This window comes from Nothobranchius furzeri, chromosome 15, assembly GCF_043380555.1.
Source record: "Nothobranchius furzeri strain GRZ-AD chromosome 15, NfurGRZ-RIMD1, whole genome shotgun sequence".
NCBI classification, from domain to species: Eukaryota; Metazoa; Chordata; class Actinopteri; order Cyprinodontiformes; family Nothobranchiidae; genus Nothobranchius; species Nothobranchius furzeri.
Window position 1 is genome coordinate 32,251,563 of NC_091755.1, and position 27,840 is coordinate 32,279,402.

General features: G+C 40.7%; 3 protein-coding genes across 3 annotated transcripts; all 3 read left to right on the forward strand.

Annotated features, from left to right (window-relative positions):
• The first annotated feature begins 886 nt into the window (after positions 1-886).
• On the forward strand, positions 887-6,551 carry LOC107390620 (taste receptor type 1 member 1-like). Its single transcript, XM_015967443.3, has 6 exons — positions 887-1,180; positions 1,388-1,685; positions 1,787-2,512; positions 3,610-3,813; positions 4,021-4,141; positions 4,703-6,551. Exons 1-6 carry the CDS (start codon positions 987-989, stop codon positions 5,629-5,631), a joined length of 2,472 nt encoding a protein of 823 aa, XP_015822929.3. The 5' UTR covers positions 887-986; the 3' UTR covers positions 5,632-6,551.
• Positions 6,552-9,126: 2,575 nt separating this feature from the next.
• Positions 9,127-14,342, forward strand: LOC107390632 (taste receptor type 1 member 1-like). The gene is made up of 6 exons (XM_015967456.3): positions 9,127-9,308; positions 9,508-9,805; positions 9,904-10,629; positions 10,893-11,099; positions 11,317-11,437; positions 13,364-14,342. Exons 1-6 carry the CDS (start codon positions 9,127-9,129, stop codon positions 14,290-14,292), a joined length of 2,463 nt encoding a protein of 820 aa, XP_015822942.3. The 3' UTR covers positions 14,293-14,342.
• Positions 14,343-17,258: 2,916 nt separating this feature from the next.
• On the forward strand, positions 17,259-26,702 carry LOC107390631 (taste receptor type 1 member 1-like). Its single transcript, XM_015967455.3, has 6 exons — positions 17,259-18,081; positions 18,210-18,507; positions 22,510-23,229; positions 24,942-25,148; positions 25,510-25,630; positions 25,774-26,702. The coding sequence occupies exons 1-6, from the start codon at positions 17,900-17,902 to the stop codon at positions 26,700-26,702; spliced, it is 2,457 nt and encodes an 818-aa protein (XP_015822941.3). The 5' UTR covers positions 17,259-17,899.
• The last annotated feature ends 1,138 nt before the right edge of the window (positions 26,703-27,840 follow it).

Consider the following 27,840-nt stretch of genomic DNA (forward strand, 5'->3'; position numbering starts at 1 on the left):
TTAATACCTACCTACTCAACATGCTATAGTGCATAACCTCATATGTTGTATTTTAAATGACTAAATAGTATAATTAAAACTTTGACTGGCCCTGTATTCAGTCCATTTAGTTTTTAGTAAAAGTTGTGAAACTTTTGGCTTCTTAGCCATCAAGTAATGTTTCATCTTTCCCTTCTCTTTCTCTTTTTGCAAGGGGCCCATGTGTATCTTTGAACAAACCCTGAATTGTGTTTTGTATATTTGCTTGTTTCCAAAATAAAAGATACCACAAAAGCAGGTAATAATGATTAAATACGTGGAAGAAAATTTGTAAAATTACCAAATTACAATAAAATGGAAAACATTAAACACTGGTAACCTTCCATATTCTGGGACTCTATCTTATTTTCCAATAAAGATCCTCCAAAAGGAAAAAAAACCTAGAGGAAAAATGGTTTTCGTGTTTGTTATGACAAACCCCATTCAAGCTGGTAGCTTAAGTAGTTTCAAATAGAATCTCAAATCATTTGTGTTTCCAAAGGTGAACTCATGCAGAGCTTATTTGTTAAAGGATGTAACATTTTAGCATAAACCAGAGATTTCCAGTTCAATGAATTTATTTATTTGTGTGCATTTGTTTGTGGCTAAATCACTGCAGGGACTCGTCTTTCACCCTCGGGAACAAAGTTTTCCATCAGTCCATTTCCGGGGTGGCTTTTTTTGTTTAATTTTTTTTAGAATTGCAGAGGAGTGAAAGGCATGCCGCATCTAGACAGGCTGCCAGATTGATATTAAGGCACTGAAGTAACTTCTATCCAAATGTTGCATATTGGTAACTTGTTTTTGTCTCAGGAACTGATTTTTGCATGCTGATTTGTAAATGCAGCCATGGATATTTGTGACTCATCTCCTGTTCTTGGAAATGTTCCCCACAGCTTAACCACAAAACCAAGTGTCCCTTAGAAAAGATAAAGACTAGTTCCATTAGTTCATGTTTAGAGACTCATATGGTAACCATGAGGGCGAAGCTGGTTCTCATTAATCTGTGTCTACTGGGGTGTTTTCTGCATTTCCTGCCTGCGGATGTCACGGCTTCAGAGTTTGAGATGGATGGTGATTTTGTGATTGGTGGACTTTTTGATATCCATCATGTTAGCGGAACGCCTTTTCGTGATGGACCAGAAACCGTCACCTGTGCAAGGTGAGTTTTTAATCTTTGATCAATAAAGCATAAGAGTTTATTTGTTTACCAGTTATTATTTCTTTTCTACTTATATATTTCACAAAACCTCTTTGAGAAAATCAAAAATCCAGATTAGTTTAATAAAAGGTAATCCTACCAACCAATCAAATTAATGTGGTCGGTGATTCTAACAGTACTTAAATCTGTCATGACATTTGTTTGCAGTCAACCCTTCATTCTGTCGAGCTATCGGAGGTTTCAGCTGATGAGATTCTCTGTAGAGGAAATCAATAATTCCACCAACCTGCTGCCAAACGTAACGCTGGGCTATAACATATTTGATCACTGCTCAGACACACAGAATTTTCCTGGTATTCTCAGCCTAATCTCTGTTAATGGTTCCCTAAAACCTTGGATAAATGTAAGCAAGACATTTTCTAAAATGATTGCAGTGGTTGGCACTTACACGAGCACAGATACTCTGACTATAGCCCCGCTCTTCATGATGAATCTCATTCCTATGGTAAAGCTATTAAACTGTTTAACCTGATCAAACCAAACTGTTGTGTTTTCAAAGTCTAAACAGGTATGTTAAAATTTCAGTTTCTCCTTTTCTTTTAACAGGTCAGTTACGGGGCTGCTAGCTCTGTCTTCTCAAATAAAATGAGTTTTCCGTCCTTCTTGCGAACGGTCCACCCGAATAAAGATGTCATCAATGTGGTTTTTAACATTTTGCAAAAGTTCAGCTGGCATTGGGTTTCCTTCCTGTACAGCAATGATGCTTATGGAAAAGACGGCATGGACTTGTTTGTGAACAAGATCAAGGATTCGAAGATCTGCTTGGCTTACACCAAAGGTCTCACTGTAGACACGGATTACCCTCAAGTGCTCAGACAGCTTGATGAACAGAATGTTAATGTCATCATTGTTTTTGCGCCTGAATGGACTGCTGAAGCTCTTGTTAGCGCTGCCATAGTACAAAATATCACCAACAAGGTGTGGATCGCGGGAGATGCCTGGTCTTTAAACAAACAGCTTCCCAAGGAAAAGGGAATCCAGAATGTCGGAACCGTGCTTGGTGTTGCTCAGCCGGTAATGACGATACCAGGTTTCATCGATTTCCTTCGTTCATTCGAAGCCCAGTCCCAAAACAAAAATGCAAAGCAGGAGATGTTTTGTAATCAGAATTGCGGTTGCAACAACATAAGCGCCGAAGACATCATCCAAGCAGATCCCTCTTTCAATTTCCCTGTTTACTCGGCTGTGTACGCCATCGCCCACGCCTTACACAACGTCCTGCAATGTGACGACAGCAGCTGTAACAGAAATATATCTGTGCCCCCATATGTAGTAAGTACATTAAAATATACAAGGCTACTTTATTTTGACGTTTTATTCTTTGATGTTTGTGTTTCTGAAAAGTTTGGCCTAATCTGCAATGGTTGCCCAAACAAAGACTCTCATCTGGGGTGTCCAAAGTGTGTTCCAGGTCTTTTGCAGTCCTCAACTGTAATTACAAAATGGTAGAATTTCATCTCACCTGTATGGACTATTGATGAATGTTACAACCCCGACATGAGATGGTAAAAATGTGAAAGGGGGTAGCATAAGAAACATGATAGAGGAGTTAAAATGTGTTTAATTGTCAAAAGGTTTAAAAAGAAGTGTGCAAACAGATGGAGACCATTATTAAAATAATGCCAAACATCACAAAAACTCTAAAAGGTTAACAGTAAAAGACAACTTCATTAAAACGCCTGGTTAAAACTTGTTAAAAGTTTTACCAACACTGAAGGTGTTTTAAAACAAGAGAAAGTTGATATAAGTCTTCAAACCAGAACAGAATTAACCTTTAAAATACCAAAAACCAAAGATTATTACGATCACAATCAAGTCAAACATGAGTTGACATCAAGTGGGAATACCCTCACCAAGACCATGAAGTGGTCATACCAAAAGATCCTATTGGATCATCTCAGAGTTTTAAAGTTAGTTAAAACTCATCACTCTCAGAGTTAAAAATCATTAAAACTCTTCAAAACACAAACGGGTTTAAACCACAGTGAGGCCTGGAGGACTGCTGCCTCCCAGACTGCTGGATGGCACAGCCTTTTATCCCGGAGGTGGCTCATCAGAGGGATTCAGGTCAGATGTGCTCCTCAGCAACCTGGTGGGGAGGAGGAGGAGGGGCAGTGTCTGGCTGATCACCGGGGCAGGGTGAGCCCGGCTCCTGCACCCGAAGAGGCCAGGCTGGTGGCCAACAATGAAGATAACTAACAACTACTAAAAAAAAAAAAAAGGTTCTCATGCAGATCCAAATATCTTGTTGACTCAATAGAACTTTCCATCAAGGCCAACCACATAGTGTTAACCTACTTACATTTAATCCACATCATTTAACTCCCACTCTATACCTCACTAGTGATCCGATTTTTGTTTTACAACAGGTTCTGTCAGCATTGTGGAAAAGCAACTTTGGACTTTTGAATCAGACTGTTGAGTTTGATGAGAACGGTGACCCGCAGTTTGGAACCTACTCGGTAGTTTTTTGGAACCGTAGCGGTGATGCCGAGGAGGTCGGATCGTATAATTTTAACTCGCAGCAGTTCTACATCAACAGCACTAAAATCCAGTGGCACGGAGAGGGAGAAGTATGTTTTTTCTTCTTCTCAATTAGACACGTAAAGATTACTGCTAACATTCGTTTGAAAAGGACAAATTAGAGAGCATTACCTTGCAGGGATGTGTAGATATTTCTGTTTTATTTTACCCATTTATGTGTTTCAAACATATTAATGTGTATGCGTCTAATCCAAACCTCAGCCATATTCTGATTTTATTTTTTCTGATTTGAACAGGTGCCTTTGTCATTTTGCTCCCTAGAATGTCCCAGTGGATATATAAAAGTCCAAGAAGGAATCCAAAAATGCTGCTTTAGTTGTACAATTTGTCCAAATGGAACTTATGTCAATGCTACAGGTAAATGATGACACAATTTAGTTTAATTTTTAGATTCTTGGCTATAGTTTTATACAGGATTGTGTTTTTTGAATGTCTAAATGTTCAGTTTTTGAGTGCAAATATGAATTTCTTCAAAATTAGGACAAGGTTTGGAAAAGCCATAACTAGTCATGAATCAAAACTGGAGTTCCTTGCTAAAGCCAGCAAGAAATCACAAACAAATGATGATTGAGATTAAGTTCCTCTGATTCCTATTGGACGGGCTGAAATCCTAGTTTAGCTGAGTGTTATTGGGTGCTCTAGTCCTCACAACCCTAGGGCTCGGGCATACTTGAAACCACGTCCACTTCATTGCTTGAATGGCTTTGCTGGCAACCTATGTTTAAAGGAAGATATTAAATGCACTTTAATATTGACCAGATAACTGTTTATAACCTTGTATTAACTGTATCAGCATATTACTAGTGATGTTAAAAGATTTTTTGTGTAAGGCAGGGTTAACTCAATTTAAATACAACATCAGGTATCAGACAAAATGGTAAATGGTCTTAAAATTAACCGAGCTTTGTTGTAAAACAGAGGATCCCTACAAGTGCATCACGTGTAAGGAGACCGAGTGGTCTGCAGAAGGAAGTACATCCTGCAACCAGCGGCTGGTGGAGTTCGTACCATTCACAGATGGCGGAGCCATAGTGATGGTGTTTGGCGTTTGGACCCTAGTGGGACTGAATCTCGCCATGTCTGTTCTCTTTGCTGTCAACTACAACACACCTGTCGTTAAATCCGCTGGAGGACCGATGTGCTTCCTGATTTTAGTTTGCCTCAGTCTGTGTGGTGTTAGTGTGTTCTTTTACTTTGATAAACCCACAACGGCTTATTGCATTTTACGATTCTTACCATTTCTGTTGTTCTTCACCGTGTGTCTGGCATGCTTTGTTGTGCGCTCTTTTCAGATTGTTTGCATCTTCAAAATAGCCGCCAAGCTTCCTAAACTTCTCAGCTGGTGGACGAAATATAACGGACAATGGCTGATCATCGCTGTGGCTTTTGCCACTCAGGCAGTTTTACTGACTATTGGCTTTTCTATTGCCCCCCAAAGACCACTCAATGACACGGTTTCAAATTCTGAAGCAATCATCCTTGGGTGTGACAACATTCTCAAAAGTGTAACCGCCCCTGTGATTCTACTTTCATCGCTCTGCATTCTTTGCTTTATTTTCTCCTACATGGGAAAAGACCTCCCTAAAAATTACAACGAAGCCAAAGCGATAACGTTCTGCCTCCTGCTGCTGATCCTCACGTGGATCACCCTTGCCACTGCGAGTATACTTTACCATGGAGTATACATCTACACATTTATGGCCCTGGCTGTTCTCTCCAGCCTGTACTCTTTCCTGTTGTGGTATTTCCTTCCAAAATGTTACATCATCATTTTTCAACCTGAGAAAAACACACAGCAGCACTTCCAAGGTCTCATTCAGAACTATACCAAAGCAGCTGGCCAGTAAATGTCTAAATATGTCTGCTGTATACAAAAGAGTGCATCGGTTTATGTGGTGATAGTTTCGTTAACCAGCAGATTGTACGGTTCTGTGTTGGTTAAGACTAGTTTTCTTGTATATCTTCTTTCATGGCAGTCTTTTTAATTAGACAATACGAAATTTGATTTGTTTAGTTGTTCTTTGTGAAGCACTTTGTAATGCGAGTTTTCTTTCTGTGATAAGTGATGTATAAATAAACTTTACATACTACATGTTTTAGTGTACAGCCCTTTGGCACTGCCTCCACTGGAAGATTGTCTGTGAATAAATAAATGAAAGGAAAACAGGTCTGTAACATAAAAAGTTTATTTTTAACCACATTAATAAATCTTTGGACAATTTTCACGAGAATTATGTTTTTCTGAACATTAAATGTATGCATAACTGATCATGTGACACATTTGTGTTTCCCAAATTAATCCTAATCTGTCAGTTATTTTTTCTTGAAAGAGCAAGGAATGCACAAATTTGTTATGCGCTGTACAGAAAACCAGATCTCCCCTTTGGGTTCAAATATCTGCCTGAATTTGGCCAATTTGTCAATATTGTTTGTGTAACCATCATGCTTTCTCTTTCTTGGCAAGGAACAGAGGTGTGGACTTCAGTCACATGACTTGGACTCGAGTCAGACTCGAGTCATTATTTTAATGACTTCTGATTTGACGATAAAATCTATAAAGACTTACGACTTGACTCTGACCTAAACGCCAATGACTGGCAACTTGAATCGACTTGCATCTGTTGATTTGATGATGACTTGAGCATATTTGATATTTTAGCACAAAAGTGGCATGATATGGACAAAAATCATAAATCGTTCTTGGTTCTGGGTGTGATCTTGTACTGCTAAATGCAGCAGCACTTTGTTTATAATCAGTTTCAGTCGCACCTCCTGCTTGTTTGAGCAAATAAATGAAGCTTTAAGAATTATTTCTGGAATTTATTTATTATCATTGTCATTAAATTAAAGTTGGACAGATGACTTGATTATGACTTGAAAATTCAAAGTTAAGGACTTGGACTTGGTTATCTTTGAGTTGGACTTGACTTGAGACTTGACTGGAAAGACTTGTGACTTACTCGTGACTTGCAGAGCAGTGACTTGGCCACACCTCTGGCAAGGAAACATAAGCTTTTGTCTTTAAGCCTTTATGTATTTATCCTGAATATCAATGTTATCTTATTGAAAGATAATGTTTGCAAATCCATTGTTGATGGAGAGAAAGAGAGATTGTTAATTTTGTGAGATAAATAATTTTACCACCATCTACAGAAATGTATAATATTTAATATAAAAAACAATACCTGCTAGCATGGTAGTATGCTATTTCCTGTAGCATTGGCGTTTTCGGCCAGTACCCCAGAGACATTTAATTCAGTCATGCCATAACATTATGTGCAGGCCTTGGCATTGCCTTAGCCACCAAATTACTAAAACTGGAATTCTCTTAGCCAAAAAAGTGAATATCTCATCAAGCTCGTCTCAGAATGTTTTGACTTTGTGGAAACCTGGAGTGGCAACAGCTGGAACTAGGTTGTAGAAAACCATTAAATAGAGCACATTTTAGCCATAGACATCTTATACATAAACGCTCCATGGACTGACATCTTGGATTGGTTCCCAGTCGCCCCCAGTTCATTTATTTCTGCTGAGGAAAGTTTTGTTTACCCAACTAAAAAACACATGTTATGCTTTTTTTCACAAATTCAGACATATGGCATGATAGTTGGAATATAAATATAACTAAATATAATAAGTTAAAATATAAAATTCCAGCAGTTAAACTAGAAAAGTCAATAGTGATTCCATGTGATCTGTTTTCATCAGTGCGCCGGTTGTTGCAACTGCAGGCTTCACAGAAAACAGGCATAGTTGCTCATTCTGCCTTTACTCTTGTTGGTTTAAAGAGTGACCCTTCCAATATGGCGGTGACTCTGTTACTCTCTCCAGTGCCCAATGAAGCATCTACGAATTCATGCCTTTGGTTTTAGCCTCCTTATCTCAGTAAAGCTGGAAAATATGCCATTTGTTTTTGTCACCTGGAGAATATCAGTATAATAGAGAAAGGGAAGAAAAATAGAAGTAACATTAGTTACTTAGTAGAAACATTTCCTGTACATGAAACACTATGGTCTTCTGTGGTCAGCAACAGATGGAACTCCCTCTGACAATCTTTTTCACTTTTTATTAAGATAAAAACACAATTAATACCTTATTTATATAAGTGTTAAACACACCAATGGTTTTTTTGTTTGTTTGTTTGTTGTTGTTTTCTTAAATCCTACTGATGAAAAAGACATAAGATAAATCATTGCTTTGTGTCTTCATCCTAAATGAACCACCCTAGGTTGTGCTAAGTGTAATCCATTACAAAATAGTTTATCTGAATGCAAGTAGTCACTTTTTTACTCATAGAAGTATTTTATAAACAAATATCAAGCACCCAACTGATGAATTGACATAAGAATAAATTCTTTTGGCCCGCCAACATACAGCTCAGATTGTCTTTGCATATTAATTAGGGAAATTTCCTGCAACCATTTAAAAATATGACTTCTTAAGTCATGCATCAAAAGTAGAAACGAACACAGGAAATGGCATTCCAATAAATCCACGAGTTCACATCAAACTGCTTAATGACAATTATGTGAAAATGACCCTTTTAATGACCATTTAATTAGTGAACTGTTTGACATTTATCTTACTGGTGGTTCTCCTGACCAGAAGCTGTTGACTGCTCTGGGAGAGGTTTAGTGACACATTGTCAGCTTGCTTTTACATTAAATCACCACTAGATGGCAGAAAACACAAACCTTTTTTAGGTTTAGTGGAACATTTATATCACACAGAACAATTGATCAGTTAGTAAATGGGGATGTGGTTTTACATTGTTAATCTTATGTAACTGTTTCTAAAAACTTTCAAATGTTTTTATATAAAACATTTTATTGCAAATTTAGGTTTTTGTCCTATTTTGCTTCAAACCGCATGGTTTTATTGTTTATACCGCCACACTGAGACATATGTTGACCTTTCTTCCATGAAGACCCTTGTATAAAAATGTAGTAATCAATTAAATCCCAATATATTACGTTTACTATAGTTTCAATTTTAAATACAGAACACAAACGAAAGATTTAGCCAACGTAGATATCAAAATTTAGTTTTTAGTTTTGACCTTTAAACATATTAAATTTTACCATTTTTTAAGCTAAATCTGATCAAGTTAAGTTAATAATTTCCCAAATATTTACATTCAGCGCTCTATAGACAAGGCAGCTCATTCAGACTTTTGCATGAAAATTTGTGAATTGTTATCGAACCATTCCTCAGATATGCATCATATTACCACCAGCATGGAAATTATCAGGTTTTACTGTCACTAGTGTGTCATTACTCACCAAAAGTTGAGTCAAATCTCTGTAGAGTTCACATCAGACTGGTTTATATTAAATAGAGGAATGAAACATTTTCTTGCTGCTATCTGTGCCGTGGGATTTTTCCTACATCCCATTAATAAATGCACCGTTTCAACCTCAGAGTTTCATCTAGAGGGAGATTATGTACTAGGTGGACTTTTTGATGTTCATTCTGTAAATGTACCTTCTCATCAGAACCGACCAGAGGCCATCCAGTGCTCCAGGTGAGTATTAGAATAACATTTATACGAGGTAGAAAACTTTAAGGACAGGTTTTACTTTAAATTAAGATTAAGCTGCTTATTTCCTGTGAATCTGATCCATTTAAGTAGAGCCTTTATAAAAGATGGGTAATTACTGCTGTCTTCTCTCTCTCTCTCTCTCTCTCTCTCTCTCTCTCTCTCGCTCTCGCTCTCTCTGTAGCAAAACGTTTCTTCTTCCCAATTACCGTAGGTTCCAGTTGATGAGATTCGCTGTAGAGGAAATTAATAACTCCACCATCCTGCTGCCAAATGTGACTCTTGGCTATGAGGTGTTTGATCACTGCTCAGACTCGTTGAGTTTTCCGGGAGTATTTAAACTCATCTCAGTCAACGGCCTGATCCATCCTTTGTCCAAACCAGACAAGAATGTCTCCAGAGTCATCGCAGTGGTCGGTCCCTTCACGAGCACCCAGACCTTGACCATAGCTCCACTTTTTATGATGGATCTCATTCCTTTGGTAAGTTTGCCTTCTCTGTTTTCATTACATAAACTATATTTATTTGTTGGATTTCAGATTGTTATCATGACAACAACTGATTAAATATTTTTTATCAGGTCAGTTATGGAAGTTCTGGCTCAATCTTTTCTAAAAAATCTGAATACCCGTCTTTCCTAAGAACAGTCAACCCCAATAACGACACTTTAGATGCGATCGTCAACATCCTTCAACACTTCCGATGGCGTTGGGTTGCTTTCCTCAACAGCGATAATGACTTTGGTGTTGATGGGCTGCAGCTTTTCCAGAAGAGGATTCAACACACAGAAATCTGTCTGGCATACAGCGAGGGCCTCAATGAAAACACTGATTATTCACAAATGTTTAAGCAGATCGAGGAACAGAACATCAACATCATTGTTATTTTCGCTCCGAAGTTGTACGCAGAAGCTGCCATCAAGGCAGCGATTCAGCTGAACGTCACCAACAAAGTGTGGATAGCAGACGATGGCTGGTCTTTGAACAAACGCCTCCCAAAGATGAAAGGAATCCAGAACATTGGGACTGTGGTTGGTGTAACTCAGCCAGCGATAAGGATCCCTGGCTTTAATGAGTTCCTCTACTCCAGTAAAAACCATGCAGCATTCACCAAAGTTGCACAGCAAGTGTTTTGTAACCAGGATTGCAACTGCAGTGATTTGCTCGTTGAGGATATTATTGCTGCAGATCCCTCGTTCTCCTTCCCCGTTCATTCTGCCGTGTACGCCATCGCTCACGCCTTACACAACACCTTACAGTGTGGAGCTGGTTCATGTAACAACAGCATCACAGTGCACCCATACATGGTGAGTATAGTCACTTGTAATTCAGATTTGATTGGATAATTTTTTTTTCTCTTGCAAGTTGCAACATAATTTATTTTATAAATACTGGCATTTCAGTATTTTTTGCTCAGTTTCTTTGAGACATGCTTGTATGGAAAGCAGGACCTCCACTTCTATTCAGCTGCTGATGTTCTTTTGTCCTCTGTAAAAATGCATAAATGACAACAAGCTCTATCTTACTTGGCTTTTGTTTGTCTTTCTGTACGTTTTCTTGTCCATGTTAGGTTCTAGAAGAGCTAAAGAAGTCCAATTTTACCCTGTTAAACCAGAGCGTGCAGTTTGATGAGCACGGCGACCCTAAATTCAGATCCTTTTCTATTGTTTTTTGGAACAGAAGCAATGATGCAGAGGAAGTCGGCTTCCACCAGTTTGAACCAACTGCTCATTTTTACATCAACGATTCCAAAATTCAGTGGTTCACAAATGGAGAAGTAATCCATCGTTCTTTTTTGTGCAAAGATCTGATTGAAATTATCATGAAGTAATTAATCTGTATAATTCAATGCTTAATTTCTTTGTTGGCATCACTTTTGAGCTATAAACTTAAAATTTTAAGCATTTAGGTAAACTATTTTAATAACAACGATTCACTGTCAGTGTCATGGTTCCACCATGCTTTTACTCTTCTTATTTCTACGTCTCATGCAGGCTCCGACTGCATTCTGTTCCCTCGAATGTTCAGCAGGATATGCAAAAAAACAAAGTGGAATCCACAAATGTTGCTTCAGCTGTGAAATCTGTCCAGCTGAAACTTACATCAACACCACAGGTAAGTGATTACACATTGAGGAAGGATTAGGACTAATAAAGGGCTTGCCTCGTTTTGTTTTTTGTTGAGGTCATAAGGGACAAAATGAAAAGCACCACTAGCCATTCGATGAAGAAAGAGGCGCCGCATGCCAACAGGCAGGGCAGGCAATTGCTTGGATCCTCCAGGCCACAAGGAGGCTAGACAAAATTTGAAGTCAAAACCACAACAGTAATGAGAAAAGCTGTCAACTGACAGCTGGGTTGAACATCTCACATTCTCTCCCCCAAGCCAGGGAACATGAAACCAACCCCCCATCCACCCAAGATCCCCACCCCCATTAAGATTTAAGCCAAAATTAAACTTCTGCATCAGTGCGGAGACACGCAATGCCAGCAAGCGTCTGCGCAAGGGCTCTCCGACGGGCTCACATAGGGTGATGGAGCATAGCCAAAATTTTAAACATTCATCAAAAGTGATGGAGACCGCTAGCTTGTGATTGGTTTTCTGATTGGACTATGTCATCTCGGTGCTCATTGGTGTTAAGGTCTCCTCCATTGAGCGTCTTCAGCGAGTACAGAATGCTGCAGCTAGATTCTTCACAAATACCTCCAGACGTTGTCACATTACTCCCATCCTCGCCCGCTTACACTGGTTACCTGTGCAGTACCGGATACAGTTCAAAATCCTACTGATTGTCTATAAGGCATTGAAAGGCCCAACCACCACTTACCTCGTTGAACTAATAAAACCTCGTGCTCATTCTAGATCCCTTACATCAGCAGATTAGCTACTACTGTGCATCCCGAAGATGCACTACAAATCTCATGGTGAGCGAGCCTTCTCTTTCCCTGCCCCCAAACTCTGGAATACCCTCCCCCTCCAAGTACGACAGGCCACTTCCACTAGGCTTTATGTCGGAACTGAAAACCTATTTTTATCACCTTGCCTTTGGTCGTTGACCTACTTTTACTATATCTTAGGACTGACTGCCTTTGGTGTTTTATTCTGTGCTTTCCCTACTTTTATTTTCTCTTTTTTTTTTTTAGTAACGATGGTGCTTTTATTTATCTATTTTTAATCTTATTTTTAGGTTGTTTGATTTTATTTCTTTTTTACGAAGCTCCTCTGTTCCCTGCTGTACGGCACTTTGGTCAGCTGTCATGCTGTTTTGAAATGAGCTCTATAAATAAACATGGTATGGTATGGTATGGTATGGTATGGTATGGTATGGTATGGTATGGTATGGTATGGTATGGTATGGTCAGGACACCGCTTCCTTTAAATTTGTCAGCAGCACCGCCATTGCCCCGTTAAATGTAAAAAGATATTTAATGGCAGACCCAGAACACATTAAAGAATGCATCGCAGAAAAAGTCCAAAAATATGAACATTTATTCACGCGTGACTAAAGGAGTACAAAATACAGAGCAAACGCAGATGGAAATGACGGGAAACGTGGGTTTAGAGGTGGCAAACGCATGAAGAGATGGAGGAGAATAAAGGACAAATGTGTCCGTGTTAGAACATTTCTAAACTATGTAAACACATTAGTAAATACACTTTCGTGGACCGGATACATGAGTGTTATGGAGGCAAGATACCACAGAAATTGTTCTCTGTTGTCCTGGCAGGGAATTTTTTTGCAGCACTTTGCTGCCTGCACAAAAGTTCGCATTTGAAAACCTTTCCAACACCCCATGGGCATCTTTCCGTTGCAGAGCTCACAGAGAAGTATAAATCAGGTTTTAGACACTCCCTAGTCTGTGGCCACTTCAGATCATTTTGCTGGGTACCCTATGGCAATCATTCCATACTGCTGGATGTAGAAGTTACTGTTTGATAGTTACTTAACTAACATGCTTACCACTTTTTAATTGGATTAAACTTTAATACATTTTGGTCATCTTAATGTTTTCTGATTTAATTCTCTGTATCATAAAACAGAAGATCCCTTTAAGTGCCTCAGCTGCAAGGAGACAGAGTGGTCTGGAGAAGGAAGCACATCCTGTAATCTACGACAGGTGGAGTTCATACCATTCTTCGACAGTGGCGCCATTGTGATCATGTTCTTTACCTGGGTCTTAATGGGTCTAACCCTAAGTATCTCTGTTCTATTTGCCATCAACTATGACACGCCCATTGTCAGATCTGCTGGAGGACCAATGTGCTTCCTGATTTTAGCTTGTCTTGGACTGTGTAGCGTCAGTGTATTCTTTTACTTTGGTAAACCCACATCGGCTTCCTGTATTGTAAGACACTTCCCATTCATTTTGTTCTACACTGTTTGTCTAGCATGTTTCGTCGTACGCTCGTTTCAGATTGTTTGCATTTTCAAAATAGCTGCCAAGTACCCAAAACTCCAAAATTGGTGGTCTAAATACCACGGACAGTGGCTTCTCATCGCTATAGCGTTTGTGACTCAGGCCCTGCTACTCATTATTAGCTTGTCTCTGGATCTTCCAAGACCCTACAATGAAACATCTTGGCAACAAGAACAAATTGTCCTCGGCTGTTACTTGAATCTTCAGGCAACATCGTGTTCTCTCATTTTACTTTTATTATTGTGCTGCCTTTGCTTTGTTTTCTCCTACATGGGGAAAGACCTTCCTAAAAATTACAATGAGGCCAAAGTGATAACATTCTGCCTCCTGCTGCTGATCCTCACCTGGATTTTGTTTTCTACTGTGTACTTGCTCTACTTTGGAAAGTACATCCAAACCATTAATGCTCTGGCAGTGCTATTAAGTCTTTACACTTTCCTTTTGTGGTATTTTCTCCCAAAATGTTATATCATTGTTTTTGAACCCCACAAAAACACACAGCAGTATTTTCAAGGTCTGATTCAGAATTATACCAAAACAATAAGCCAGTAGCAGTAGTAAAAGTAATCTGGGTCCAGTTTCCGGTCCAGTAATCATAACCTTAACCCAAGAGTTGTATTGAGCAAGTCTATTACAATTTCAGAAAACTGAGCCTTATGAAGAAGGTGCATGCTTTTAAATCTGCTATATCAAATTTGGAAACATAGAATAGCTATAAATATATTGCGGAGATTTTAAAAAACTAAAAAAAAAATTTAAGTGGATCTCTTGCATTTGTCTAAAAACTTCAGTCAATAACACGGCTGGAAACGAAAGCAAAAGCTGGATCATCAGTTGGTCTCTGAGGTTCTTGGCTCATTAATATCAGAGAAGGAGAAACAGCTGGCTGCTACCCCTTCAGCTATTGGAAAAAACATCATTTGAAGTCACAGACAACAAAAGACATTTGGACTTCAAAAATGACGATTAGTGTTTAGCGCTCTCTCTCTTTTCCTCTGGTAATGTTGGTTTTTCAGGGAAGATACCCGAGGGGAGGGGTGCGTGTTCCGTGACTGTGTTAGCTTGTTGTGTAGATTCGCTATAGCAGCTTTAAGATGTCCTTTCAGATAATCTTGCAATGAATATGGTTGTTCTAAGATTTAAGATCCATTCTGAAGTATGTCATGTGATGGTTTCCTCAGTTAGAAACAACTGAAACCATATTTCTTTTTCTCCTTTTTGTTTAATTTATCACTGGTCTGGTCACATGACCTTTGGTCCTGTATGAACTGGTCCAAACTTACCTAAATTTGACTATCTTGAGTTTATCAAAAAAATTGAGTTGCAGTGCTCCGGGAAATTAGACCATGTTATGGTACTTCAGGGGAAAAAATTTAAAATAGAAATTAGACCATTTTTACATGTTAATTTGATATTTTTCATTTATTAATTAGGATTTTTGCTCTCCATACTGTTAATGTTAGTTGTGTTTGTGTGTTCAATCACTTTAAACCCTCACAAAATAAAAAGGACTCTTTAAACTTTCGACTTGTTTGATCTATGATTCCTGTTGTAACGTTGGTTTGTTTCACTTAGATTTTGTATTTTTGTGTTAAAATGTGCTTTTATGTTTTATCTTTGCATCTTTTGACTTTTTTCTGTAAGTGCTTCCTGTTTCCTCACATGAGGTCTTTATCCATTAAATATCAAAGTGAACTTTCTGCAGACTGAGGTCAGAACAGTCAGATATCATCCATGAAGAAAATCACAATAACAAACATCAGCTAATGTACAAAAAAATTACTAAATTGAACTGATCCAGCAGCAGTTTGACTGAATGAATGTTTTAATAATGGCGTGATTGACTGAAAAACAATTTTAAAGTGATTATTTCTTATTATAAGTGGTTACTTTGAGTTTTTAATGCAGGCTAAACATGAAAATAGTCTCTTAGACCTATCGGCATTAACTTCTGATAATAAAATAGATGGTGAAAGTCTAGGATTTAAGAAGTCTGGCCGCTCTACGTCACATTGTGAATTGGACTTACCCACAATGACTCACGACGAGGAAGGCTGTTGTTATAGCTTCCAGAATCAGCAGAGAATCTCTCTTTCAACAGAAGCTAACCGCTTGCATTAGCAACTCAAACACATGGCTGAAGCTCCTCCAGACTTCTTATTTGTGGAGATAAAGCATCCATGTCCCCGAGCAAACTGAGTTTGTGGTAGAGTTGCGTGGCTTCTATCCAATCCGAGACAAAAGGTCAGGAAATAAGATTCCAAATTCCCGTTTGAAGCACAGCTCTGATGTTGCTGACTGTTTCTGCTTTTAGTGCCCTGAGTTCTGCCTGCAGGGCGTTCATTCCTACTAGAGACCACTGCATACCTTTAACTACAGTATGTTTAAATTTTATTTGCTTATACAATTTAAAATCAGTTTTTGAGTTAAATTTAAATAATTGAAATCGGCATGAACTTGAGGATGTTTTTCCATTCTATCCAAAACCGCAAAATGAAAACTGGTTGTATCACTTTTAGTCTTTACTATCCACCTCACTCAATGAGATCATTTCCCTTCCAACCACAGAGAACGAAGAGTTCCGCCCTTCCATTGGGTGGCTAGCTGAATTCAAATTCCGGTGAAAGCCCTGATCATTTATCACTTGAAAGTGAAGTGGAATTGCAAATTCTCCTCATTTATTCTGCCTGTGGTGTAGAACACATAAGGAAGTAGATTTGTGTGGAATTACTCACAGGCACACATCTGATGGTGATCTTAACAGTCAACCACCTTCACCAGGATGAAAAAAAGGCCTTAAGCTGACACAAAAGTTATTTCTGAGTCCAATATTTGGTCCTCTTTAAGAAATTTGTTTTAATTAGATATCAGTTATTATCAGTCACTGGCATAGAGGTACTTTTTAATGGAATCACATTAAGCAAAAATCCGTAATATATCTTATCACTTGTCTTTGTTCAAAATCCTGTTCAGTTCAAATTAAGTTATTTATTTGACAGAGTTGCAGTTGATGTGACACATTAGAATGTATCTACGCAGCATTAAAAACACAAAAACACAAAAATTATTTTTAAAAATAAGTTGTGTCACTACTTAAAGTCTAACATTCACTTATTCACTTGGGGCTAATTATGCATTTGATTATGCAGGAAAAACAAGTAGAGCCATAAGTGTGCAGAAAATGATTAATCACACTTAAATATTTTGCTATAAAAAAGAAAATGTTATTCGATTTTTTTTTTTACTTTTCTTACTTAATGTCCTAAATATGAACTTTAACTTCTAGGTTTTCTATTGATCTGCATCGTTATCCATTCATTTCAGAAGGGACTGATAATGGTGAGGTATGCAAAGTCTTTGGGTATGAAAATCTTGGCTTGAGTATTTGCATAATATTGTAAATTAAATGGGTTTATTTTTTGTATTTTTAATTGAAACTGTTGAAATAACTTCATGTGGGTTTGCTTGTTTGTGTTGTTTTGTCACCCTAGTGGGGTTATTTGATGGATTAGATGTCGGGTTTGATCATGACAAAAGCTGATGTATGAATTTTTTTTCTTAAGAAACTCAAAATAGTGCTATTTTTACATTATCTCAGTGCCTGTAAAAATCACAACAAATCAGCCTGTATGCACGACTTGGCGCACATCATCATGGCTAAGATCAAACCAAATATTGGCTCTGGAGTTTGCCATTAAACGTATTTGTATTTGGCTGCCATTGTAATTTTGCATAAATGAACACGAAGGGCAAATGAGAAAGGGTTATGCCCAGCTGCCTGTAATGTGTACAAAATGCCACTAGATGCCAGTATATCTAACATCCTTACCTTGAAAACCAGCAATGTTAGTTTTTCCAAATTTGGCTTTTTTTTTTCCAAAAGAAAAAAATGTGAAGCTGTTTAAACATTGCTTTCATTATTCTTTGAAACTTGTTTATGTTGATTGTTGAATTTTGTTTAGCGTCACTAGAGATTTGTTTGCATACTGATTTGTGAAAACGCTTTCAACCATTAATAGGTATGTATTTGTCAGAAGTCATGCTTTCTCTCATGCATGGAGGTGACAATGACAGCTCAGCCGAAACCAATTTGTCACAGCTTACTACAAATAGCCTTAAGTCCAAGTGAAGGAGACATGGTAGGTGGAGAGCTACAACAATGAAACACGTTCTTCCATCTCTCTTTCTTCTGGGAATATTTCTGCATGCTTCCTTTCAGTGCACCACTCCATCTTCAGAGTTTCACCAGGATGGGGATTTTTTTATCGGTGGGCTTTTTGAAATTCATCACGTCAGTGATCCTGTTTGGCACATGAGACCGGATGCTCTTGACTGCTCCAGGTGGGTTTTTAAATCATAATTTAATTTCATTTGAGTTTTACAGAGAACATTATTTCAAGCAAAATGATTACAAATTCCATGGACTGGCTTTACTGGACATCTTTCTGCTCTCACCTTCTTGTCCATAGTCAACCCTTCAGCATCTCAAATTATCGGAGATTTCAGCTGATGAGATTTGCCGTAGAGCAAATCAATAACTCCACCAGCCTGCTGCCAAATGTGACTTTGGGTTATGAAATGTTTGATCACTGCTCAGACATGTTAAGCTTTCCAAATATTTTTAAACTCATCTCAGCCAACGGTTTGATCCATCCTTGGTATGAAGGCTACAAGGATCTTCCCAAAGTGATTGCAGTTGTTGGTCCATTAACAAGCACCCAGGCTCTGATTGTCGCCCCGCTATTCATGGCAGATCTCATTCCTATGGTAAGAATTTATTGGACCATATAGGACAGTTTTGTCTATCATCATGATCTGCATGCAAGGCTATTGAAGTGCAATGCTCTGTTTGGTCAACTAGACAAGAATTGGTCTTAGATTTGGTGCCTAAGAAACCATGTTCAATCCACAGAAACTATACTTCTTATAATCCAAAAGCTTCCCAAAGCTAGGTCCCAGACCCTAAGACCAGATTAGAGGTTTATAAAAAAATCCACATAATTCATATTTACTTACTGCCAATGGCATATTTATCTCTAACCGTTACAAAGAAATGTGAACTGTTGTTATTTGCAATTTAATATACTGTATATAGGTGGGCCGATGTTTTTTTCGATGTTTTATTTGTAACTTTAACCAACAATTGTCTGAGACTCTAACACTTTAATTAGTGGATCAAAAGCATTGGCAGTTCTAGGATTGTGGCCACAGGGGCAATGCTCCTGCTGATTGGCCCTCTAAAGTGCCCCTGTCATGTCATTCATCTGTCCTTTGAGTGATGATCAGATTATAGATGGATGCAAATCCAAGCCCAAACACAAGTGGCACTAATGGGCCAAATAGAAATTTCCAGTGTGAAATATTGTGTAAGGAAGTTGGACTAATGTTAGAATATGGAACATTTTATTAAAAGCTATATTTAAAAAAAATATTACCTCCACGGGGTGTTCAGAGGTGTGCAGAATGAATGTGTAGTTCCTCCTTTAAAAGCTATATTTAAAAAGATCCATCCATCCATTTTCATCCGCTTATCCGGGGCAGTAGCCTAAGGTGAGAGGCCCAGACTTCCCTCTCCCCAGCCACTTGGGCCAGCTCCTCTGGGGAAATCCCAAGGCGTTCTCTGGCCAGATGAGAGACATAGTCCCTCCAACATGTCCTAGGTCCACCTTCAGGCCTCCTCCCGGTTGGACGTGGCTGGAAAACCTCACCAGGGAGGCGTCCAGGAGGCATCCTGACCAGATGCCTGAGTCACCTTACTTGGCTCCTCTCGATGTGGTGGAGCAGTGAATCTACTTCTAGCCCCTCCCGAATGACTGAGCTCCTCAACCTATCTCCAAGGGACAGCCCAGCCACTCTGAGGAGAAAACTCATTTCGGCCACTTGTATCCGCAATCTCGTTTCTTCGGTCACTACCCAAAACTCATGACCATAGGTGAGGGTAGGAACGTAGATCGACCAGTAAATCGAGAGCTTTGCCTCCTGACTCAGCTGTCTTGTCACCGGCTTCACACTCGGCTGCAAACCGCTCCAGCAAAAGCTGAAGATCGCATTCTAATGAAGCCAACAGGACCACATCAAAAGCAGAAAGCTGATCCTCAGGCCACCAAAACGGATGCCCTCAGCACCTTGGTTGTGCCTAGAAATCCTGTCCATAAAGGTTATGAACAGAATCGGAGACAAAGAGCAGCCTTGACAGAGTCCAACTCTCACTGGGAATGAGCCCGACTTACTGCCGGCAATGCGGACCAAGCTCTAACACCGGCCATACAGAGACCTAACAGCCCGAATCAGAGGGCCTGGTAGCCCATACTCCCGCAGTACCCCCCACAGGGCCCCCGGAGGGACGCTGTCAAACGCCTTCTCCAAATCCACAAAACACTAGTAGACTGGTTGGGCAAATTCCCACGCACCCTCCAGGATTCCCCTAAGGGTATAGAGCTGATCCAGTGTTCCACAGCCAGGACAAAAACCACATTGCTCCCCCTGAATCTGAGGTTCAACAGTCTGATGGACCTTCCTCTCCAAAACCCCTGAATAGACCTTACCAGGAAGACTCAGGAGTGTGATCCCCCTGTAGTTGTAACACACCCTGCTGCCCCCCTTTTTAAATAAGAGAACCACCACCTCGGTCTGCCAGTCCAGTGGGACTGCATCCAATGTCCACGCGATATTGCAGAGCCGCGTCAGCCAACACAGCCCCACGATATCCAGAGCCTTAAGGAACTCCGTGCAGATCTCATCCACCCCTGGAGCCTTGCCACAGAGGAGCTTTTTAACCACCTCAGTGACCTCAACACCAGAGATTTGAGAGCCCAACTCGAAGTCCCCAGACTCTGCTTCCTCACTGGAAGACGTATCGGTGGGATTGAGGAGGTCTTTGAAGTATTCTGCCCACTGATCCACAACGTCCTGAGTAAAGGTCAGCAGCACATCGTCCCCACTGTAAATAGTGTTGGTAGCGTACAGCTCTGCCCCTCTCTTCCCCCGAGTGCCCAAGACATGTGGCCGCAGGTCAGGTGAAACAACAACAAAGTCGATCATCGAGCTGTGGCCTAAGGCATCCTGGTGCCAAATGCACATATGGATGCCTTTATGTCTGTACATGGTGTTCATTATGAACAATCTGTGACTCGCACAGAAGTCCGATAACAAAAAATCATTCGAATTCAGATCAGGGGGCCCGTTCCTCCCAACCACACCTCTCCAGGTCTCACTGTCATTGCCCACGTGATCGTTAAAGTCCCCCAGCAGAACGAGGGAGTCACCGGAAGGAGCGCTTTCCAGCACCCCCTCCAAAGTCTCCAAACAGGGCGGGTAGTCTGAACTGCAGTTTGGTGCATAAGCACAGACCACAGTCAGAGCCCGTCCCCCCCCCCCCCACCCCCCCACCCCCCACACACACACACGTAGGCGGAGGGAGGCTACCCTCTCATTCACCGGGGTAAACCCCAATGTACAGGCACCAAGATGGGGGGCAACTAGTATGCCCACCCCTGCTCGGCACCTCTCAGTGGGAGCAACTCCATAGTGGTAGAAAGTCCAACCCCTCTCAAGGAAACTGGTTCTGGAGCCAGAGCCATGCGTTGAGGCGAGTCCGACTATATCTAGTCGGAACTTCTCAACCTCACACCTCAGGTTCCTTCCCCACCAGAGAGGTAACATTCCATGTGCCAAGAGCCAGCTTCTGTAGCCGAAGATCAGACCGCCAAGGTCCCCGCCCTCGACTACCACCTGTCACACACTGCACCTGACTCGCCAACGTGCCCCATCTCCAGGCCTGGCTCCAGAGGGGGGCCCAGGTGACCCATGTCTGGGCGAGGGAACACGGTCTCCATTCATATTATTCATCATAAGAAGTCTTTGGGCTGCTCTTTGCCTGATCCCTCATTAAAGATAAACAATCAAAGTTTTATTCTGTCTGGCACGACACTGTTTATGTTTACATCTACCAGCTACTAGAAGGCAATGTTGCGCTTAAAAGTCCACTCAGCAAGACAAGGCTGGGCTGTGTAAAATGGCAGACTTGACGAGTCAAGCAGCTGATTCTGAGCCCAGAAGATGTTCTAACGGTTAATACTGTTGTAAAATAAACTTACTAGTAGAAATTACTCCTTATCCTGTACAATTTGTCTCTCAACACGGTGCTGGAATGTGTCAGCAGTTGGGGCTGCATGACTTAATTTTTTTTAAAGTCGACCGTCAAGTAATGAAAATCGAGTCGACTTTGACTAGTTGTTGATGACGTCATACACCTGAAGCAGCTAAAACTGATGATGGGTGACCAAGCGTCTTTTTCCGATGGATGGGGGGGGGGACTGCATCTTTTCGGTCATTATCACGTGACAGCAACTAGTCTATGAAAGGCATAAAAAGTCACTACAGAGCAGTGAAGTCTGGTTGATACAACCCCTAGTCAGCAGTGGACCAACGTCCCAGCGGCTGGAAAATTAGTCCTGTTGTTGCAATACCACCTCTGAACACCAGAGTTCACCAGATTGTCCGTGTTCCATAGTCAACCTCAACGCTTGGCCCCTCTATAAATATTAGTGGCCCCTTGATGGCCCCATACTCAGAAAACTCCTTTTTCTGCCACTGATCAAAAGCCTAAAAGGTTTGAGAACCACCATTCTAGTACAAGATAGGAGATAATTTTTGTGTGAATACCAGTTTCATTTATTATCTAAAAAATACATTTTATTAATCAACTAATTAACTGACTTTATTTTTTGTCTTGGTGATCCTGAATTCTCTCTTGCTCTTCTTCAACAGGTTGGCTACGGATCAACAACGTCTGTTTTTTCAAATAAAGTTAAATACCCATCTTATTTACGAACAGTTCATCCCAACAGAGACATCATAGAAGTGATTTTCAGCATTTTGAAACACTTCAACTGGCGTTGGGTAGCTTTCCTCAACAGTGATGATGACTGTGGCATTGATGGACTGGGACTGTTCATTGAAAGAATCAAGAGCAGCGAAATCTGCATGGCGTACACCAATGACCTCAGTGCCAGCACAAATTATTCCCAAATATTAAGACAAATAGAAAGGCAGAAGATACACGTCATTATTGTTTTTGCCCCTGAAGTGGATGCTGAAGCTCTAATTGAATCAGCTATTCAGCTGAAAGTTACCAACAAAGTGTGGATAGCCAATGACGAATGGTCTTTGAACAAACGCCTCCCAAAGATGAAGGGAATCAGAAATATTGGAACTGTGCTTGGTGTGGCCCAGCCAGTAGTAACAATACCTGGTTTTGGTGGCTTTATCCATTCCTTCAAACGCCAAATTCCCTGTGAAAATGATTCACAGCAGTTTTGTAATCAGGTTTGCAACTGCAGCGACGGGAATGCTACGGCTATCCTTAATGCCGACCCATCATTCTCTTTTCCTGTTTATTCTGCTGTATATGCCATTGCCCATGCTTTACACAACACCTTACAATGTGAGGAAAATGGATGTAGGAATGTTACAGTATACCCAAACATGGTAAGTACACAACGATTGGAGATTTGATTTGTTTTAAGAATTTTTTTTCTGCTGAGCGTTGGAAAACACCCCAACCAGGCGTTCCATAGTCCATGCGGGACTTTAAAGCTCACGTGGGAAATTACAATGTGACCTGAGGGGACATGATTGAGAGGCATTAACAGGGAGTAGTGTTTTCTGTTTCAACGCTGTGCAAGTCAGAGTTTGGCCAAAGCTAACACCATGTTTGAACATCAATACTTGGTACCAGGTCAGCCTAAGTCATAGGCACTGGCATCCTATCATCTGACCTGCATTCATAAGTTTTGAGTGAGGGCTAGAGTTAGGTGAAGTGGTCACAAGGCAGAGAAATCTGTCTAAACGACTCCCCTGTAACAATTACTCAACTATGGGCATGAGTTTTGGGTAATGAATAAAAGAACAAGATCTCAAATACAGATTTCCTTCCACATGGTGACCAGGCTCAGCCTTAGAGATAGGGTAAGAAACTTAGACATGTGGGAGAGGCGAGGTTAGAATCACTACTGCTCCCTGCTGAAGAAGTGAAGTGGTTCAGATATTTGGCTTGGATGTCCTAGCCTAGCTTGCCAGACTCATCTTCTGTTTAATTCTGCACAGAGAAAGAGTCTGGTAACTCACGGGCAGAGAGGCAATTGGGGGGCGGGACTAGGCCGCTCAAAAATAACCAATCAGAAAAAAGACGGAAATACAGAATGTACCGCGCGACGCTATCGTTTTTAGCTGTAGTAAAAAAAAAAAAAACGTCTGGCAACGGTGCAAACATCTTTTATAGTTTCAGAAGAAATGCTTTTAGCGCTTCTACTTGTTGTGGTTTTAAAGACATTCAGGTCATTTAAGACTATCTTTGTTGTTTATGAGAAACTGAGCGTCGCTGTGTGTAACGTCCCCTACTCAGCGCTGATTGGCTCGGTTAGAATTCTCACGGGGTGGGGTTATTTGAATTGGAGAGTTCACAGACCCTTTCTCTGTGCAGAATTAAACAGAGGAGGAGTCTGGCAGGCCAGGCTACGGATGTCCTGCTCCAAAGAGACCCCAGCACCCACTAGAAGGATTATAGACTGGCTTGGGAGGCCATGGAGTCCCACTAGTGACTGTGGCAAGGCGGTTTGGGCTTTCCTGCATTTGCTGTTGTCCCAACACTTTAAAGGGGCAATTTGCAACTTTTTTCATATTTTTTAAATAATTTTCTTGAGCCAGTATGTGCTGAAATTACCCTTTACAGGATTAATGAAAGGCCACCCAGCCCCTATCGCCCCCTGTGGCCAGAATACTGCACTTACAACTGCTGGGACTTGGAAAAAAGTTTTGCTGAGGGACCTGACACTACCGTCTGGCACATTTCCTGCATGTTTTAGATCATGAATACAGCTAACTTGTTTAATTTAGTGATGAATCAAACCTCTAGGCACTTAGGAATGCTGGGAGATGTTTCAGCTGTTAGATTAAGGTGTTAAAAAGATGAACGCACAGCAAGGAGACATGTTTTGCTTCTACAAACGGACACTAGGGGGTGCTAAAAGCATGCAACACTACTTAGTATCCTTTAAACCTGCATAAGTGGATGATGAGACCAGAGTTTGTTGGTTGTAGAGATGGGATTTGAGGGTTGGCTTTGTCAGTTGGGAGTAACATTTGGGAAGCTTGTGGATAAAATAAAGCAAGTACTAAACTATTTTCTTTGCCTCCTTCAGGTTCTCGCAGAGCTACAGAAGTCCAATTTCACATTGTTAAATCGAACTATTCAGTTCGATGAAAATGGCAACCTCAAGTTTGGATCGTACTCGCTGGTTTACTGGAACCACAGCGGTGACGCACAGAAGATTGGATCTTTTAGATTTTTTCCAACAGTGAATCTTTCTATCAACAGCTCTGAAATTCTCTGGTTCACAAACGGAACAGTGAGGGTTTTTTTTTGTTTTGTTTTTCTTATGATAGATAATTTTATATCAATGGTAGGAAATACATTTTGTTTTTCATTTCTTGTTTGTTAAAGATAAATGCAATCAGCCAGGCCTCTGTCTATTCTGCACAGAGGATGGGTCTGGATACCCACAGACAGAGAGCACCATGAGGGGCGGGACTAGCCAGCTCATCTAAAATGCTAGCGCACTAGTGTAGAATATTAGACTTATAACATGCAGTGTTGACTGTCTTCTGTTACTAATTTAGACATAGGGTTAACTTTGGGAAGACTTCTTTAACACCTTTTGACTTGTATTAATTTTATTTATTTATTTTCATTTGTTGTTTTTGTTACAGGTGCCCGTTTCATTATGTTCCCTAGAGTGTTCTACTGGTTATGTAAGGAAGCAAAATGCAAACCACAGGTGCTGTTTTAGCTGTGAGATCTGTCCAAATGGAACCTACATCAATGTAACAGGTACAAATAAATAATAAACCAAATGATCTTGGTTTTACAGTGACCTGTAATCTGAGATTGATGTTTTGGAGCCTCATAAAAATATAAACTACAAGACCAAGGATGATATCCTCAGTTAAAATATGGACTTTGACTCCCTACAGAAGATCCCTTTAATTGCATCAGCTGTGAGAAGACAGAGTGGTCTGCAGAAGGCAGTACATCCTGCAATCTGCGGCTGGTGGAGTTTGTACCTTTAACAGACGGATGTGCCGTGGTGATCATGGTCGGCGCCTGCATCCTGGTAGCTCTGACTTTATTTGTGTCTGTTCTATTCGCCATCAACTACAACACACCTGTTGTCAGGTCTGCTGGAGGACCCATGTGCTTCCTGATTTTAGGCTGCCTTAACCTGTGCAGTCTTTGTGTGTTCTTTTACTTTGGCGAGCCCACGGACGCTTCGTGTTTCTTGAGGTACTTTCCGTTCTTTTTGTTCTACACAGTTTGTCTGGCTTGTTTTTTTGTGCGCTCTTTTCAGATTGTTTTCATTTTCAAAATATCTGCCCAGTTTCCCAAACTCCTCAGCTGGTGGACCAAGTACCAGGGACAGTGGCTGCTCATCACTGCAGCGTTTACAACTCAGGCCCTGCTACTCATTATTAGCTTTTCCTATGATCCTCCAAGACCCTACAATGAAACACTGTGGTACCAAGAACAAATTGTTCTTTTCTGTTATTTGAACCTTGAAGCCACTTCTTGCAGTTTTATTCTACTTGCTTTATTGGGTTTGCTTTGCTTTATTTTCTCCTACATGGGGAAAGACCTCCCAAAGAATTACAATGAAGCCAAAGCGATTACCTTCTGCCTCCTGCTGCTGATTGTCACCTGGATCATGTTTGTGACTGTTTACTTGCTCTACCATGGAAAACACATCCAGACTCTTAATGCTCTTGCTGTGCTCTCTAGCCTGTACTTGTATCTGTTGTGGTATTTCCTCCCAAAATGTTACATCATCTTGTTTCAGCCCCACAAAAACACACAGCAGTACTTCCAAGGCCTCATTCAGAACTATACCAAAACAGTCAGCCAGTAGCTGCCAGCACTATTCTTTTCTATTCAAGCCTCGCTGTAGTGTGTTTCTGAATGATTAAGCTTTCTAGATTACTAGTCTCCTATATGCCTCCTGCCAACAAGAAACAGCAGAGAACTGCTAGCATTAGCTACTCCACCACACAGCAGAACTCCTCCAGGCCTTTGTGGAGATAAAACATCAATGTTTCAGACAAAGTCAGTGGTAGCGTTGTGTTGCTGACTGTGTTGCCAATCAGAGGTGAGATGTCCAAATATCAGGGTGTCATTATCCACGAGCCGAGGTGAGTGCACCTCCTCACTAAACCATCTTTGAGGCTCTCTTTCCACAGGTGAGGAACGGAGGGGACACCAGCTGTGCTGCATTCGTAATCAGAGGCTCTGATATAAAAGGAGGATGGAGACACCACTCGACGCCGGATGATTGCTACAGTTTTGGTTAGCTCCAGCCTCTCGTATTCGCTTGTTCGCTCGTTTGACGTCTCGTGTTTGGATTATTGGATTTTTTTTTACCTTGGACTGTTTTCTTGGATTATGACTGGATTTGCCTCTGAACCCCTGTCTACTTGCACCGTTTAGGAATACCATCATCTCCTTCACCGACTCCACCGAGAACCCCGGATCTTCAGGACCATGTCCCATCCTCCTCCACGGCTCCTGCTCCTCTCCTCTCCTCTCCGCTTCCTCACCATCCCCGCTCTGCTGGACCCCCGCCCTCGCTCACCTCGGCTCATCACCTGCCCCACTGCTCGCTGAGCTCAAACTCTGGACTAACGCCTTACGGCACCCTACTCACTGGACTTCCAGTGCACCTTTAGTTCCCGTTCTCAAAATAAAAGACTTTAATTTTACTTACCTCCCGTGTTGATTCTGCTTGTCTTGGTTAGACGCCTCCCGCAAGTCATGACACAGGAAGTTAGTCTCCAACTCCTGCCTTGTTCAGCTCAACTGTGATCTGGCTCACTTCTAGTTCCTGAAATTGGTACAATGGTGCGTTGACTTACAAGGCAATAATTCTTAGAGACAACTGTAAATGTATTAGAAACCACTTTAAATGTCTTTAAGTGTTCCATTTATATGGTACCTTAAAGCTTAAAATAGGCCTTCATCACAATTGTCACGTTTTGCGGATGTTTAGGACC

What these genes read in the sequence shown, in the direction of transcription:
- LOC107390620 (XM_015967443.3), top strand. Translation starts at nt 987, where the DNA reads ATGGTAACCATGAGGGCGAAGCTGGTTCTCATTAATCTGTGTCTACTG. An exon ending in TATCTGTGCCCCCATATGTA is followed by an intron (nt 2,513 to 3,609) that starts GTAAGTACATTA and finishes GTTTTACAACAG; the next exon opens with GTTCTGTCAGCATTGTGGAA. An exon ending in AACTTATGTCAATGCTACAG is followed by an intron (nt 4,142 to 4,702) that starts GTAAATGATGAC and finishes GTTGTAAAACAG; the next exon opens with AGGATCCCTACAAGTGCATC.
- LOC107390631 (XM_015967455.3), top strand. Translation starts at nt 17,900, where the DNA reads ATGAAACACGTTCTTCCATCTCTCTTTCTTCTGGGAATATTTCTGCAT. An exon ending in TTACAGTATACCCAAACATG is followed by an intron (nt 23,230 to 24,941) that starts GTAAGTACACAA and finishes TGCCTCCTTCAG; the next exon opens with GTTCTCGCAGAGCTACAGAA. An exon ending in TCTGGTTCACAAACGGAACA is followed by an intron (nt 25,149 to 25,509) that starts GTGAGGGTTTTT and finishes TTTTTGTTACAG; the next exon opens with GTGCCCGTTTCATTATGTTC.
- LOC107390632 (XM_015967456.3), top strand. Translation starts at nt 9,127, where the DNA reads ATGAAACATTTTCTTGCTGCTATCTGTGCCGTGGGATTTTTCCTACAT. An exon ending in AGTGGTTCACAAATGGAGAA is followed by an intron (nt 11,100 to 11,316) that starts GTAATCCATCGT and finishes CGTCTCATGCAG; the next exon opens with GCTCCGACTGCATTCTGTTC. An exon ending in AACTTACATCAACACCACAG is followed by an intron (nt 11,438 to 13,363) that starts GTAAGTGATTAC and finishes ATCATAAAACAG; the next exon opens with AAGATCCCTTTAAGTGCCTC.